Genomic DNA, 14,853 nt, shown 5'->3' with positions numbered 1-14,853 from the left:
CCGGTGCTGAAGTAGTATTTTTGTTGTTGCAGCGTAATATTTTGCCTTATTTGTGTGTTTTTGCCCTTGCTGTTGTGTTGTCTGCTTTGTTTTATTAGTTTTTTTGTTTGTTTGTTTGTTTGGTTTTTTTTGGGGGTGGGGGGGGTGTTGTGTCTTTTTTTTCTTTTTTTTTCTTATATCAAAAAATCTCAAACATACTTTAAAAAAAAAACGGCATCAAAAAAGTCACGGTCATCAGAGCAACATCAGAGAAACAATAAAGTCTAACCATGGAAGGTTTTTATAAATATGTGCATAAAAACACAAGCACAAAGAACATCAACAATGAGCACCTTTCTTTTTGCTTAAAGTGATATAGCTTTCTGTTACCATCAACTGAAACCGCCAACATTTCAGGTGTGCATGCTGGGCAGCTGAAGCTGACATCACAGCACAGCTGGTCTTCCTCATCAAGAAAGCTGTGCTGCAGTGCATCGCTTTTGGCACGCCCAGTCTGTATGTACAGAAATATAACAGAGGAATAAATATTTGCATCTGCTTATTGAAAAACAATATCAAAGAAATACTTCACTCACCCTTCCCCCACACTTGCAGCTGCTTGCAAAAGTATTCGCCCCCCTCAGATCTGTGGCAAGATCTGAAAACTGCTGTTCACAAACGCTGTCCATCTAATCTGACTGAGCTGGAGCTGTTTTGCAAAGAAGAATGGGCAAAGATTTCAGTCTCTAGATGTGCAAAGCTGGTAGAGACAGACCCTAAAAGACTGGCAGCTGTAACTGCAGCAAAAGGTGGTTCTACAAAGTATTGACTCAGGGGGCTGAATAATTACGCACACCCCACTTTTCAGTTATTTAAATGTAAAAAATGTTTGGAATCATGTATGATTTTCCTTCCACTTCTCACGTGTGCACCACTTTGTGTTGGTCTTTCACGCAGAATTCCAATAAAATTGATTCATGTTTGTGGCTGTAATGTGACAAAATGTGGAAAAGTTCAAGGGGGCCGAATACTTTTGCAAGCCACTGTAGTACCACGCTCCAACAGTTTTGCAAAAGCTTCCCTGGAGAATCATGGAGAAAATACTTTTAGTTCCAGGAAGGAGCTCAAGAGGTCTAAAGTGTAAAGAGTAGACATGTTGACAGATGCTGGCCAATATCCACTCCTAATCAGGTCCTTTAAATCAGGGCTGCACTGCTGCTGGCATGTTTGACATCTGTGTATCGCCTGGTGCACATCATAACGTCCTTGGACCAAAAAGAAAAAGAAGCAACATGAATAATACACCACTGCCTTCACGGGTGACTTCTGTTAAAGCAATACCATGTTCTGATTGTACAGCAAGGGCAGAAAACATGCTCCATCACACTATGTTCAAATCCATCACAGAAACCTAAATAGCAGGTTGCTGTTTACTATTAATGTTGATTAAAATCACGATTTTTCCTGCTGACACTGTGAAGTTTACGCAACCCACAGGAGCAGTTTGAAAGCTTTACTGTTGGCAGAATGCGAGCTACCAAGAAAGAGAAAACCACTTAAATAGATTCTTTCTAACTGGCTGTAGACACATATGAAAACCAAAATTGAGTGAATCTCATGAGGAAATATTTTATATATTGGTGCAATTTTGACCGTGGCTTTAAAAAACATCAATAACACTTTGTCTGTTGTGGAGTGGCTGATGTTTGTGATGTAGAACATCACAATCCCCACAGAACCATTCCTCTGGAAGACACTCTCTGCACATAGACAGGACTTTTAACAAATTAAGCAAAATTTGAACAACTGAAAGTAGTATGCACTCAGATCCAGCCACTCTTGACAAAGGTAGCAGCTTCTATTTTGATATTATAGCTCCGGGTGGCTCAGTGTACTTCACTATGAGCTGTCGGTTAAAAGGACATTTGTCAAATTCATGTGGTTTTATAATTATTAAAGTTCTCACACGCTCAAAGACATAAATGTCAGCCAACAAGGCATCGCTCATCAAGCTTAGCTATATAGAAATGTATGTTATTGAGACTTAATAACAGCAGGGTGAAGACAGTGGCAACACAGAGGATGGCCAACAGCTTCTGTGTCAGTGAGACCTTTCAGCTGGTGTGGCCGTGCTTCTTTCCAGCACTCAGCAGCTTTCTGCTGCCAAAAGGACCGTGACACTGCCCTACTTCTTTGAGCCTCAGGAGAACGACATCAATCCAAAACAGCAGACAGCCTTTTCAAATACTTTTCTCTAAAGAATCCAAATATGAAGTATTGTTGCTCCCCTTTGTTTCTGATAATGTCACTTTTACAAATCGTGTCCCATCAGCTCTCATGGCTGGTTTGGCTTTGAGGGTCGGGGAGGACAAAAAGCTATTAAGGACCTTTTGATCTGCAGTCCAGTTCTCCTCTAAAGTATTAAGGATGAAGCAACAGTGCTCCTCTTTGCTATTCTGAAATGTGTGTTAAACACAGTGTAGAAGGTAAGTAGAAGCTTACACAGCACCATCAGCCATCATGCTAAATTTGCATCTTCAAAAGTCAATGCAGCCAGACTCACACCTGATTATAAATGTTCAGGAGACACTGTTTAATGTTTAGTGTTAACTTAAATCACTCATCATTTACAGTATTACAGAGTTCGGGGTTATGGGTTAGCACTATCATGTTACCCGTAACTGTATTAACTATGGTAGCAACTTAGCTAGCAGTGTTGGTCAAGTTACTTGAAAAAAGTAAATCAGTAACTAATTACTTCCCCCAAAAAGTAATCCCATTAATTTACTGATTACTTATTTTCAAAAGTAATTAATTACTTAGTTACTTTTTAAAAACATGATTTACAACCTGAATAGGTAATAAAGCGATAGATCTTTCAGCCCAATTCTACTTTTTCTGCATAATCCATCATACAAAATGTAATCAAATGGAAAAGTCTGTTTTTAAAACTTGTTTTATTAGTTTGAATCTTTTAACTTTATGCATCAAGCAAAAATTTAATTATATGCAACATTCTGACTAGAAGAAATTTGTTTAACATTTAAACCTATTATCTGCACATTCCAGCACATAAAATATATATTTTTTGTGTTTACACTCAGTCTTTCAAATAAATGCAAGTGAAACACAGCAGAAAATAAATAAAATCAAAGACTCAGCGGTCCTGTTGCTCTATTTTCACCTGTATAGCAGGCGGATGTTTGCCCTGGACCTGGTGAAGGTGTGCTGCAGCGGTCAGTGGAAGAATCCGCGAGTCTCTCTGTGAATTTCCAATCCCGTAGTAGCTACTTGGAGCTTGCTCGGAAGTTAAGGGTTTTTTTCGCTGTAAAAAGAAGTTTCTAAAAGTTTTTGTTACTTTTTACGGAATCAAACTCAAAGTAAGGTCAGTACTTCAACGCTTTAAACGCTGCAGGGTCATACTCTCTCTGCACTCCTTGATAGATTATCCATTGTTGATCTGCACACAGCTGTTATTGTCATGAGACACTCTGGCAAAGAAATTATGGTTTTAGTAACGCAATAAGGCAGCCTGCTTACGGGAAAGTAACAGTAATCTAATTACCTTTTTTGCAATAGTAATCCCTTACATTACTCGTTACTTGAAAAAAGTAATCGGATTACAGTAACGCTTTACCCCGCGTTACTGCCCATCTCTGGCTGTGAAACACTAATAAAAAATGATTAACTCAAGTTTTTGCTGCTAAAGTTGGTTCTATCAGCTGCTGAATCACAGGATGTACTTGGTTATAGTCATTTGTGCATTTTGGGTTGCTTTAAATAAATAATGATGTGTTGTAATCATCCAGATCTAGAACCTTAAACTGCTTTTTCACGTGTCTGTAAATGAATTTCTTTCTTATCATTGTCCCGATTGGTGTCGGCTGACACTTGACACTCTGTGGCTCCTGATTTGTCTGTTGTCAAGGTCTCAGCTCAGTGCGATTCCTCACATTTTGTCATGATTAAAGGATGAATGTGAACACCGCTTCAGTCAGTGTGTTCACTTCCTGAACATGACACACTGCTGTAAACAGTGTGTCACATTACTTGAAAAAAGTAATCGGATTACAGTAACGCGTGGGCAGTTACTATCTCTATTAACTAGTCATGATAGAAGCCAATATTTCTGTCCTAACATGGTTTGAATATGTTTCACTACAAGCTAACATTTACAGCATGACTTTAAGCTAGCACCATATAAAGACGGTAAAAGACACTGTAATATGTAGAAATGCATGTGAAAAGTGTTATATTAGCAGTGGTTGTGCTACTCCACACAGCCACTTTAACATTACTGACACTGTATTTCTTACCTGTAAACAGTGGGTCGAGTGTGATAAAAGCTTGTGCAGAAAGTAGCAGGTGTAGACTGGCCCATAGCACTGTATGAAGTGATAAGATGTGAAAGGACATATATAGGGTACCTTAAAGGGCGCCTTAAAAGTGTTTCCCTGAGCTTTTACTTGCAGCTTGATATCTAAATAAATGTAAATAAATGTGAATGAAAAAAAAAAAGCGAGAAAAAGGAGGAGCCCGGAGCTTCGTCTTTCGCTCGGCCTATCCCGCTATAGCAGACGGACCGTCAGAGACTCGAACTTGGCCGTTAAACTCTGGGGTCTGAATGCTGGCCTGTTAACGCTGTGCACCACACAGCAGGCCAGTTCATGGTATAAAAAAAGGACATTTATCTTGTGTTCTTCAACAATTTTTTTTTTCGTTTTTCTAAATCTATTTAGCTTCTTGTGCAGTATTGTTCCACACAAATGACACATGGAAACATAGCTATTTTTTTATTGGCTTTCACAAAATGGGACTGCCAACGTTGTAGGTGTTACTGCGCCAAAGTCTTCCTGCTAGCCTGAAACCTGCTGTTGGCGCCACTATGTTCTCACCACACTCTTCAGCGTCAGCTTTGTTGCCTCTTTTCGGCACACCTACCTTGTCCCACTCATCCACTTTATCTGCTCATGGCAGATTTCCCCACACTGACCACTCCTTGGATTAAGGTAAATTCAAGCAGGTCATTATAAAAAAGACACACAGCTTATCATCTTATCCTTGTGCAACACCTAACAGCACTCTGTTCATTTGTTTGCTAGATTAGCCGCTAGCATACACACACTGTGTTAGAGGCTTGTTGCTACCTAGTTAGCGATGCTACACACCTGTTACTGTGTATTTTTCAATGATTCAGCACTCCTTGGATTTTTAGACAGCAATGAGATCATCTGCACACTCCACAGAGGTCCAGAGTCCAAATGTGATCTCTAGCACCAAACGCTTGCTGCAGTTCTTGGTGTCAGAGGTGACACACAAGGTATGGTTTTCGGTGGGATTACTTTTTCATATAGGACCAAGTATGTTTGGATAGCATTTTTCCCTTGAAAACTGCCGTTTAATATTAGACATTGTTGTCTAATGTTATAAATGTATTGATGTGAAAGGTGTAAGTGTGACAAATATGGAATAAGATACGAAATCAGAAAGGAGGCAAATACTTGTTCACAGGGCTATAGTCTGTAAATGGTCTTCTTTTGGCTATAGTAGATCTTTTACTTGTTCATTTTTTAATTGTTTGTTAAAATAGTTTTTTCGATCATATTGAGTATAGAGGAATACAACTGTGAGCTTTAGCGATTATCCCGTTTCAACAGGACCGTGATCCCATGTGTGAGACAGCAGGGTGTTGCCAACTCCTCAGTAAGGAAAATCGCTATTGGCTGTCCTAAAAGTCGCTAGAAGTCGCCAAATGACATCATCGCCTAATTTGCATAATTAGTCATGCTAATATAATTGTAACCTACGTTGTTGGGGAGAGAAATAACATCATGGAAGAGACATAAAGTGAGTAAAAAACGTCCTAAATGCAGTTAGAATTTATTTAGAACTACAAATTAAATTTCTTTTAGCAATTATTGTTTTTTTAATGTCACAATTCCAACCCTGCTCCTTTATCCAGGCCTGGACCGGCAAAAGTGACCCGAAACTGGCACTCTGGTGGAGTTACTTTGTGTGTGAGAGTGCGTGTTTATAAGTAGTTTTAAACCTTGTGATCCACAAAACAGCATAACAGTAAAGGAAGAACTGACTGCATTACAGTCAGTGCGGGAGCAGCGGCTTCGCTCATGCGCGATTCATTTGCCGTTTGGACGCACAGGCGTGAACGTCTCCTGCCCTGATAGCAGCGGGGGGAGGACTATCCTCCGCCTGGGAGCGCTTTGGCACGGGTGAGGTGCCCACCGCAGCACCGCTGCTTGTTGAGAGTAAGAGCCATAATGCGTTTTCACGTCAAAAAGTCGTCATAAATAAGTCTCCAATAATACCAGAAAAAGTCGCCAGATTTGTCGCTAGTCGCTTTTTAGAAAAAAAGTCACTAAGGGGGTCTGAAAACTCGCTAAATATAGCGACAAAGTCGCTAAGTTGGCAACACTGGCTGCCACTGGTGTTGTAATGTGTGATTTAGTTCCTCCTAACATTTCAGTATGCTTCCAGTATCTATCCTCTGTGATTACTGGCTCTTTAGACAGATTTAAATTAACACGTTCAGTAGCTGTTGTGAGATGAACTGGCATTTATAGTACATCTGTTCCAACACAGTGAAGTCACATGCAATGTAGATAGTCATCACAAGATGTTTTACCAAAAGCTTTTGTAATTCTTTTCAGTCTGTCAGTGTGGCATCTGTGTATACACTTGGATTTGAAGTTTATAGAGGTTAAAGAGCACATTGTACACGGGCCTTGAAGAAAAGGTATGTAGTCTTAAGCTCGATGTTTTGGTGGAGTCAGGGGTCTGTAGCATTTTGCACTTCCAGTAGACTGACGTTTGGTCATCATCATCATCATCACTGAGTCACAACATCTTCTCCTTCACCCTCACACTTTAACTCCACTCTGTTCCCTTTCATACATCATATATACTTAGTCTGCTACAAACCAGGAGGCGTAAAGCAGGATAAAGTTAAAAGTTTGACCCATTGTGTAAACTAACTTGAATGATCAACAACCAGGAGGAGTCAACGATTATGGAGGCACGGGAGGTGAGGACCACGCAGGTGGAGGAAGTGAGGAATGTGATGGAGAAGATTAAGCTCAACAAGGGACAGGATGACCCACTGAGCACTTCAGAGGGGCAAGTGGAGCACGCAGGCAACAAGACCAGCAAAGGTGATTTGTATGTTTGTATGTATTGTATGCTTTATATTTGGAGTCCAGGCTGAATTTTAGAGGAGTACCTGATGGCTGAAACGACAGTAATTTATGTTCCCTGACCAAGGATCAAGGAACATGTATTTTACACCAGCTGATACATGTACAGTCAAATCTATTGAATGTTGATAATATTACATTTAATGTAACCATTTAAAATGATTTTGTTTTTGTTTCTCCCGAAATCACGTACGTCAACACAGGATCCACCAGGGGGAGAGTTTTTGGTGAAAGCCACAAAAAGACAAAGATGGGTATGTCATTGTTTGTGGAAGTATTTAGACTAGTTTGATACACTGTAGTAGAGTGTATATGGTAGATTTGATTCAAGGAACATTATCATATGAAGATGAAAACAAAAGTTGTGCGATCTCTGAAAGTGTTTTGTTTATTTGCTTTTTGTTTGTTTATTGTTTATGAAACTGGTGACTTGGCTGTGATCTTCAGTCCCAGAGGCATCAAGATCCAGACCTAAGAAGAAAAGGCCACTAGTAAGTATGCTTTTGCTAATGCTTTTAATCACCACAGCTCATTCCATTCAGTACAAATACCTGTAGATATGTGATGATTCCAAGTTTACATTACACTAATGGCAGGAAACTGCATACATGTGTCACCTTATACACATACCACATACTATATAATTCAATCCCCTTTGCTTTTTGCAGTCTTATTGCAATATATAAGTACTTTTAACAGATGATGCAAGTACAGTTAAATGCATTCACTCCAGTACAAATGCTTCTAACACAATGCTGTTGCAAGCAGCAGATTTTCTTTTTCTGTTGTCGATGTAGATTAGATAGAACTTTATTAATCCCTCGGGTGGTTCCTCCAGGAAATTCAGTTTCCAGTATCAGAACACTGACAGAAGTTGCATATTACAGAGTTAGAATATCAGGACGGGACCAGGTTGGTGGGGGTCAAACAGCAGATCCAGTCATGCAGTGATAATTCATATTTAATGCAGCAGATTTTGTTAGAAATGTGTAAACGATTGTATTCTAATCACATTGGCTAATTTTATATGCATATATAAATAAAAGGTATTTGTATTATGTCAACAGTCCTCCAACAGCATCCAGGAAGTACTATCCTATTCCCATGTCTCTGTCCAAACCAGGCGAGTGTTTCCATGTCACTTCAATGTGTTCTTTGCCATCAATAATTTTATGTTGATTTTTTGTTACATAAGCATGCCTCATGTGACCTTCCACTTTTTTTCCCTTGTCATTTCTCACCTCCTTTGGATATGTATGTATGTATCTCTTATTTATATAATCCTCTTACCCAACTCTGTCCTCCTTCCTCTTCTTTTCCCCTTCAATCTCTCTCACCGTTCATCAATATCGCACATCCAGACTATACCCGTAAGATAGAGTTGATCCGCTACCTTGTGAGCGGCTATGTGAACGGCAAAGTGCTGGACACGCTGTCCGAGCACGCCAACTTCCTGGCGTCCTCTGCTGTGGCCAGTCTAGAGGACGAGGCTGACCAGCTCTCTCACTTCCCCTTCCTCCCAGTGACCCTGTGCTAACTGTCCCCAAGCATCATGGTTGGTACAGTGGACTCTGTTGTAGCTAATGAGCCAGACATTTGATGCTGGTTGCTGTAGTAATTAGAGTCGTGCTGTGCTCTTATAGTGCTCTGTGGCTGTAGGCGGTAGCATGGTAAAGCTCTGCTGTGGTTATGAGTGCTGCACCTTGCTGACATATCATTCACACCAAAAGAAGACGTGAATAGAGCAGTTTTCAAGTGTAATAACATTCCTTTCGATCATATTGAGTATAGACGAATGCAACTGTGAGCTTTAGCGTTTAGCCCGTTTCAACAGGACCATGATCCAGATGTGTGAGACAGCAGGGTGCTGCCACTGGTGTTGTAATGTGTGATTTAGTTCCTCCTAACATTTCAGTTTGCTTCCAGTATCTATCCTCTGTGATTACTGGCTGTTTAGACAGATTTAATAGAAGTGTGTGAGCTATTGGCTCAGTATAAAGGGTCAGTAGTGTTTTCACGTCACCTATCCATCCTCCATTTAGTCACCCAAAGCATGTAGTAAATACTCCTCACTTTTATTCATCTTCTCTTAAATTCAGACAAATTCCCACTTGTTAACGTTGAGCTTGTGTGTGTGTGTGTGTGTGTGTGTGTGTGTGGCAGTTGCAGCCACCAAGTTGAACACCATCACCAAATCCAACCTGGGTCAGTGTGTCAGCAAGTACGACCTGCTGGTCTGGTTTGAGATCAGTGAGCTGGAGCCCACTGGAGAGTGAGTATCCACCTGGAGTGTTATATTCACGCACAAGCTTTAAAGGAACCATAAAAATTATCTCCAGGAAGAATATTATACGTTGGGATGTTGTGTCACCTCCTCCCTCCATGCACAGGTACATCCCAGCCATCGTGGATCACAGTGGAGGCCTGCCCTGTCATGGTACCTACCTGCTGCACCAGGTACAGGATTGGTGCACATGTTGTTTTCTTATTACTCACACAGTGGTAACTGCTTCCTTTGTACACAGTTGAATATCTTCTTTTAAAGCGTAATGTTGCTCTAGCTGTGCTCACTGTGATCCTGAGCTCCTGTTATGTTTGCTGCAGGGGGTCCAGCGGAGGATCACAGTGACCCTCATCCACGAGAAGGGCAGCGAGCTCCATTGGAAAGATGTTCGTGAGCTGGTTGTAGGTGAGCAGCCTACCTTTAGGGTCTAGTCGTACTATACCTCTCTGTAGAAAACAAAAACCCCAAAGCACAGAAACAATGTTTTATAGTGTTTGTGTGCTTTTGATAGAGGAAGACAGGACAGAACATCATTAAAGGGATTTGACTTTGTGAGATCACACTGAAAACGCACCACTCGGTTCACTCTGAGATATTTTCAGTCTGGAAAGATGAATCTGTCGGGCTTTAGGCTGCTTCTCACTTTAAGCAGTTCATGCTGTAGCTGATGGACCAAAAAATGACATTTGATATTTTAGACATTCAGCTGCTGACTCTGAAGCCAACAGGCTCTTGAGTGTGGATGGTTGTGTTGGTACTGGATGCTGTGATAAAACAGCTGTTCTGATCTGTCTTCATTCATGCCTGTCGTTATTAAGCCTCCTAAGCTCCAAACCAGTAAAAGCAATCTTTGGAGGCAACACCCTTTTTAGTACTTTGCTGTATTTGTTTGTGATTGTGTGACACTGAACCACAGTGCTATGTATATCCTCTGTAACACTCAGATGTTTCCAGATCAGTGTTTTCCCCTCAGCTGTTTCTCACTATAAAGTCTTACCTCAGTAACAATGAGGCACCAGCAGAGCATATCTGGCTCTGAGTCTGTGGCTGATAGTGCCCCCTGCTGTTAGTAACAGGAACAGTGTAATCTTATATGGAGCTCATAGTGATGGTCTTAAGATTGCTGCTGCAAGGCAGTAATTTGTATCCATGTGTGCTGTCTATTCTGAGCATATGCAGTTATGTGAGCTCTCAGGTTTTATGTATCAGGACATAAATTTAAAAAAAATCAGGTCCTTAGTAGGTCTTAATATGAGGTAAATGCAACCTCAGATGAACAACACAGAACACATTATACCACGTCATTATTTATTTAACAAACACTGAGCCGAAATTCAGATGTTTAAAAAACTAAGTACATCCAAGACTATTTCCATAATTAGTTAAGAGGGTCAGTATCAGCCAAGTGCTAATCAAATGCACTAGATCATCAGTAAGTGTAACCACTACTGTCAGTTTGCTGGTGTGGTGTATTCAGGTAAGTGGTAACATACTGAGGAGAAGAGAAGCAGTTGTTGATACCCATGAATCTGGGAAGACTTTGAAGTCGATCATTTTACAGCAAGAAAGATTATTCTCAAGTTAAAAAAATCAAAGACTGTTTCCAATCTTACCAGGAGTGGACGTCCCAGAAAATTCACCCCACACATCTGAGGCTCTACAGGCCACAGTTAGCATGCTAAATGTTGGAGTTCATGACAGTGCAATTAGAAAAAGACTCAACAAATATGGCCTGTTTGGAAAGACTTCCAGGAGAAACCATTTTCCCTCTAAATACAACATGGCAGCATGGGTTAGGTTTGCAAAGTTGAAAACCTAAGCCCTAATGCACAGCTTCAACATTGGTGAAAACCAAACACGGCATATCAGCACAAACACCTCATACCAACGGTTTTGCTCGGGTGATGATTATTTGGTCTTTTTTTGCTGCCAAAGAATCTGCAAAGTGTCCAGGTCACTGAAGTATTCAAGAGTCAAAGAGATCATCGTTGGGTCAGTGACCCCAGAGCGCAGCAGCAAAGCAACAACAGAGTGGTGCTGCATGGCTCAAAGTTGAGACTTCAACATGATTGAACGTTAAGAAAGCTGTGAATGAATAAATATCTGCAAACTTCAATGAACCGAAGAAACATTGTAAAGACAAACGGGCCAGAAATCCGTCCACACTGCTGTGAAACACTAATAAAAAATGATTACCTCAAGTTTTTGCTGCTAAAGTTGGTTCTATCAGCTGCTGAATCACAGGATGTACTTGGTTATAGTCATTTGTGCATTTTGGGTTGCTTTAAATAAATAATGATGTGTTGTAATAATCCAGATCTAGAACCTTAAACTGCTTTTTCACGTGTCTGTAAATGAATTTCTTTCTTATCATTGTCCCGATTGGTGTCGGCTGACACTTGACACTCTGTGGCTCCTGATTTGTCTGTTGTCAAGGTCTCAGCTCAGTGCGATTCCTCACGTTTTGTCATGATTAAAGGATGAATGTGAACACCGCTTCAGTCACTGTGTTCACTTCCTGATATGTCAGAACTGTGCTCACCTCACTCACTTTTTTTAACAACATGACACACTGCTGTAAACAGAGACCCTGTAATGTTAGCACCAAGTAGGACTTCATAAAAAATAATGCTGTCAAGCTAACTTTTCCTCTTTCTGTCTTTTTCAGGACTTTGAGGCAGTGTGGGACAGCTCCCTGCACAACTCCCTCCTGCTCAACCGTGTCACTCCCTATGGAGAGAAGATCTACATGACCTTATCTGCGTATCTGGAGGTCAGCCGCTGCTCCGCCGTGTTGTACCTGTTTGTATGTGTTTTTAAGTCTCTTGATGTCATCGTGTCTAACACACACCCTGTATCTCCTTTCTGCAGCTGGACCATTGCATCCAGCCTGCCATTATCACCAAAGACATCTGCACGGTCTTTTACTCCCGAGACGCCAAGATTTCCCCACCCCGTTCTCTCAAGAACCTCTTTGGGACTGAATACTCCAAAACTCCTGACTGGTAAATCTGGGCTGCTGTACTGTGGCCATCTCTGCTTCACAATCAAAGATATCTGCCCTGTTACAAAGTTTCCTTCTTCATAACTTCTGCTTCATTATAGCAACCAAGTGACTGGGATCTACGAGCTGAGCTTGTGTAAGATGTCTGACACTGGAAGCCCAGGTGAGTGGACATGAAACATGTTTAAAGAACGGCAGCTGTTTTATCATAATTCTGCGGAGAGCTTCATGCTAATGAGGGCTCATGTCCTGAGCAGGGATGCAGAGGAGGAGGAGGAAGGTCCTGGACACATCAGTGGCTTACGTGCGTGGAGAGGAGAACCTGGCCGGCCGGAGGCCCAGAGGAGATATCCTCATCCTAGAGCACCAGTGGGAGCTAGAGAAGATGGAGCAGCTGCAGGAGGTGGGGCCTTAAAAGATTCATAAAGAAATAAATCTGTTTAATATCGTAGAGGGAAAAATGACTTTTCAACTCAAAGACCAAAGTGCTATTCTAAAAAGTTTTTTCTTAGAGTACAGACTTTACATGACTAACCCCCCCCTCTTCTCCCCACCTCACATTCGCCCCCATCTTTCGTCCAGGTGGAAAAGATCCGTCACCTTCTGGGAGAGGCGGCTCCCGTGGGAACAGCTCCCACCACCAAGTCCCTGAGTGAGTCTCAGTCCCCCAGCGTGAGCTCCGGCACTCTGTCCACGTCCACCTCCATCTCCTCGCAGATCTCCAGCACCACCTTTGAAAGCGTGAGAAGGAGCTGGCCACCAAGGTGAGAAAAACGTCGGCTTAGTGGGCGTTCTTGTTGCTGCCTTCTTCCTTCTCTGCTTGGAGCTGATCGGTCTTGTTCCTGTTGTGTTGTAGTGCCTGCGCCTTCTGACACACACCTTCAATAGTGAATACAACCAGCTGGTGAACAGCATCAGTGACTGCAAGGTGAGAAATACAAATAAATTAAAAAATAGCCTTTCTGTGTCACATCAGGGAGTTCATATATTGACGTCTACCTCATCCTGCTGTTGTTTCACTTCAGCTTTCTGACATCTCACCGACCGGACGTGATCCATCCGTGACGAGCTTCAGCAGTGCCACCCTCACCCCTTCCTCTACCTGCCCCTCTCTCGGACTCCCGCTGAGGCTCCATGGGCCAGAAGTAAACATATTTTTAGGAACATTGACCTCGATCTGCAAACGGTTATTGACAGGTTATCTATTTGATTCTAACTTGGTGTGATTTGTGTTAAAGGACCCCTGAGAACAGCTCACGTGCCTCCAGTCCCTCCTGCTCAGACTATGAAAACTTCCTGATGGTTCCCACTCTGGAGACCTCCTACCTTGCGCGGGCTGCAAAGAACGAGTTCCTGAACTTGGTGCCTGATATTGAAGAAATGCGACCAGGGTGAGTAATGCCATATTAACCCAAATACTGTCACTATGACATGTGTCTCACAGACCAAATGTAAGTCGACACTCATGTTCTCTAGTTCAAGCAGAAATGATGTGGATCGATTCAAATTCCTGAGCCTGGATGATTTCAGCTGGAAACAAACCAACTCTGCTTCTTCCTTAGAAAAACAAGCGCTCTCTTAAAAAATAAATAAATGAATAAAATCTCTTCTTTTCAGATCTGTTGTGTCCAAGAAGGGTTTTCTGAGCTTCATGGAGCAACAGCGACCAGGACCCCGTGGAGCGAGGCGTCCTCAACTTCTCCACAGCACAGGTGGAATACAGTGAAGACCAGCAGGCCATGCTTAAGGTTTGAGGCAGGATAGACGTAAAACTCTCCCCATAGATCTAAGCTGGCGAGGCGGCACAGCGGACTGACAAAGAACTGAGCGTGCGGAGCGGTACGCGGGAGAACCACCGCTTCCATCCTTTCTGAAAAGCCTTTGAAAATACCAAAAATATCAAGTGTTAAAACTTATTAATCATTGTGATTCTTGACAGTTTTCTCTTGTAAGTAGACTTGGGGCTTAAGTCTCTTTTCATGCGACTAAAACGTTTAAGTTCCTCAGAACTTTTGCCTCCCCGCCTTCCTCCAGCAACCCCGCTGCCAGCTTAGCTTCCCTCCCCTCAGCTTTTTGTGTTTTCGTTTCGATGACAATGTTTGCGTCTAATTTTGTTCCGCTTGGTTGTCATTCCCAAACTCCCCTAACTAAGTAGCATGTTGTAGTTGTCTACTTGTGTGTGCACGACTCTTTAGAAACTTTCCGTTTGCCAATCATCTGTACAAAAAAATGTCTCTATCAGTGTTATTTGTCTCCTGAAATGAGTTTCATTTTTTTTTTTGTTGTTGTTGTTGTTGTTGTTGTTTTTTTATTAAATGAACATGCTTGCATGATACCTGCAGCCAGAGCTGGACTGGGACAAAAAATCAGCCCGG

At 41.8% G+C, this 14,853-nt stretch overlaps 1 protein-coding gene and 1 long non-coding RNA gene across 2 annotated transcripts; both read left to right on the top strand.

The window, feature by feature from the left end:
- The first annotated feature begins 6,331 nt into the window (after nucleotides 1-6,331).
- On the top strand, nucleotides 6,332-9,325 carry LOC146360561 (uncharacterized). The gene is made up of 4 exons (XR_014799627.1): nucleotides 6,332-7,148; nucleotides 7,394-7,444; nucleotides 7,638-7,681; nucleotides 8,258-9,325. It is a non-coding gene; the product is annotated as an uncharacterized LOC146360561 (long non-coding RNA).
- Nucleotides 9,326-11,254: 1,929 nt separating this feature from the next.
- LOC146360560 (kinesin-like protein KIF1B) lies at nucleotides 11,255-14,493 on the top strand. The gene is made up of 10 exons (XM_084922735.1): nucleotides 11,255-11,266; nucleotides 12,143-12,247; nucleotides 12,346-12,479; nucleotides 12,580-12,641; nucleotides 12,736-12,881; nucleotides 13,061-13,242; nucleotides 13,335-13,406; nucleotides 13,504-13,623; nucleotides 13,717-13,869; nucleotides 14,096-14,493. Exons 1-7 carry the CDS (start codon nucleotides 11,255-11,257, stop codon nucleotides 13,348-13,350), a joined length of 657 nt encoding a protein of 218 aa, XP_084778861.1. The 3' UTR covers nucleotides 13,351-13,406; nucleotides 13,504-13,623; nucleotides 13,717-13,869; nucleotides 14,096-14,493.
- The last annotated feature ends 360 nt before the right edge of the window (nucleotides 14,494-14,853 follow it).

This window comes from Perissodus microlepis, unplaced genomic scaffold (genome assembly GCF_051167445.1).
Source record: "Perissodus microlepis isolate ML-2025 ecotype Zambia unplaced genomic scaffold, ASM5116744v1 scaffold_24, whole genome shotgun sequence".
Taxonomy (NCBI): Eukaryota; Metazoa; Chordata; class Actinopteri; order Cichliformes; family Cichlidae; genus Perissodus; species Perissodus microlepis.
Note: the sequence above shows the minus strand (reverse complement) of the source record. Positions and strands in the feature narration are given on the sequence as shown.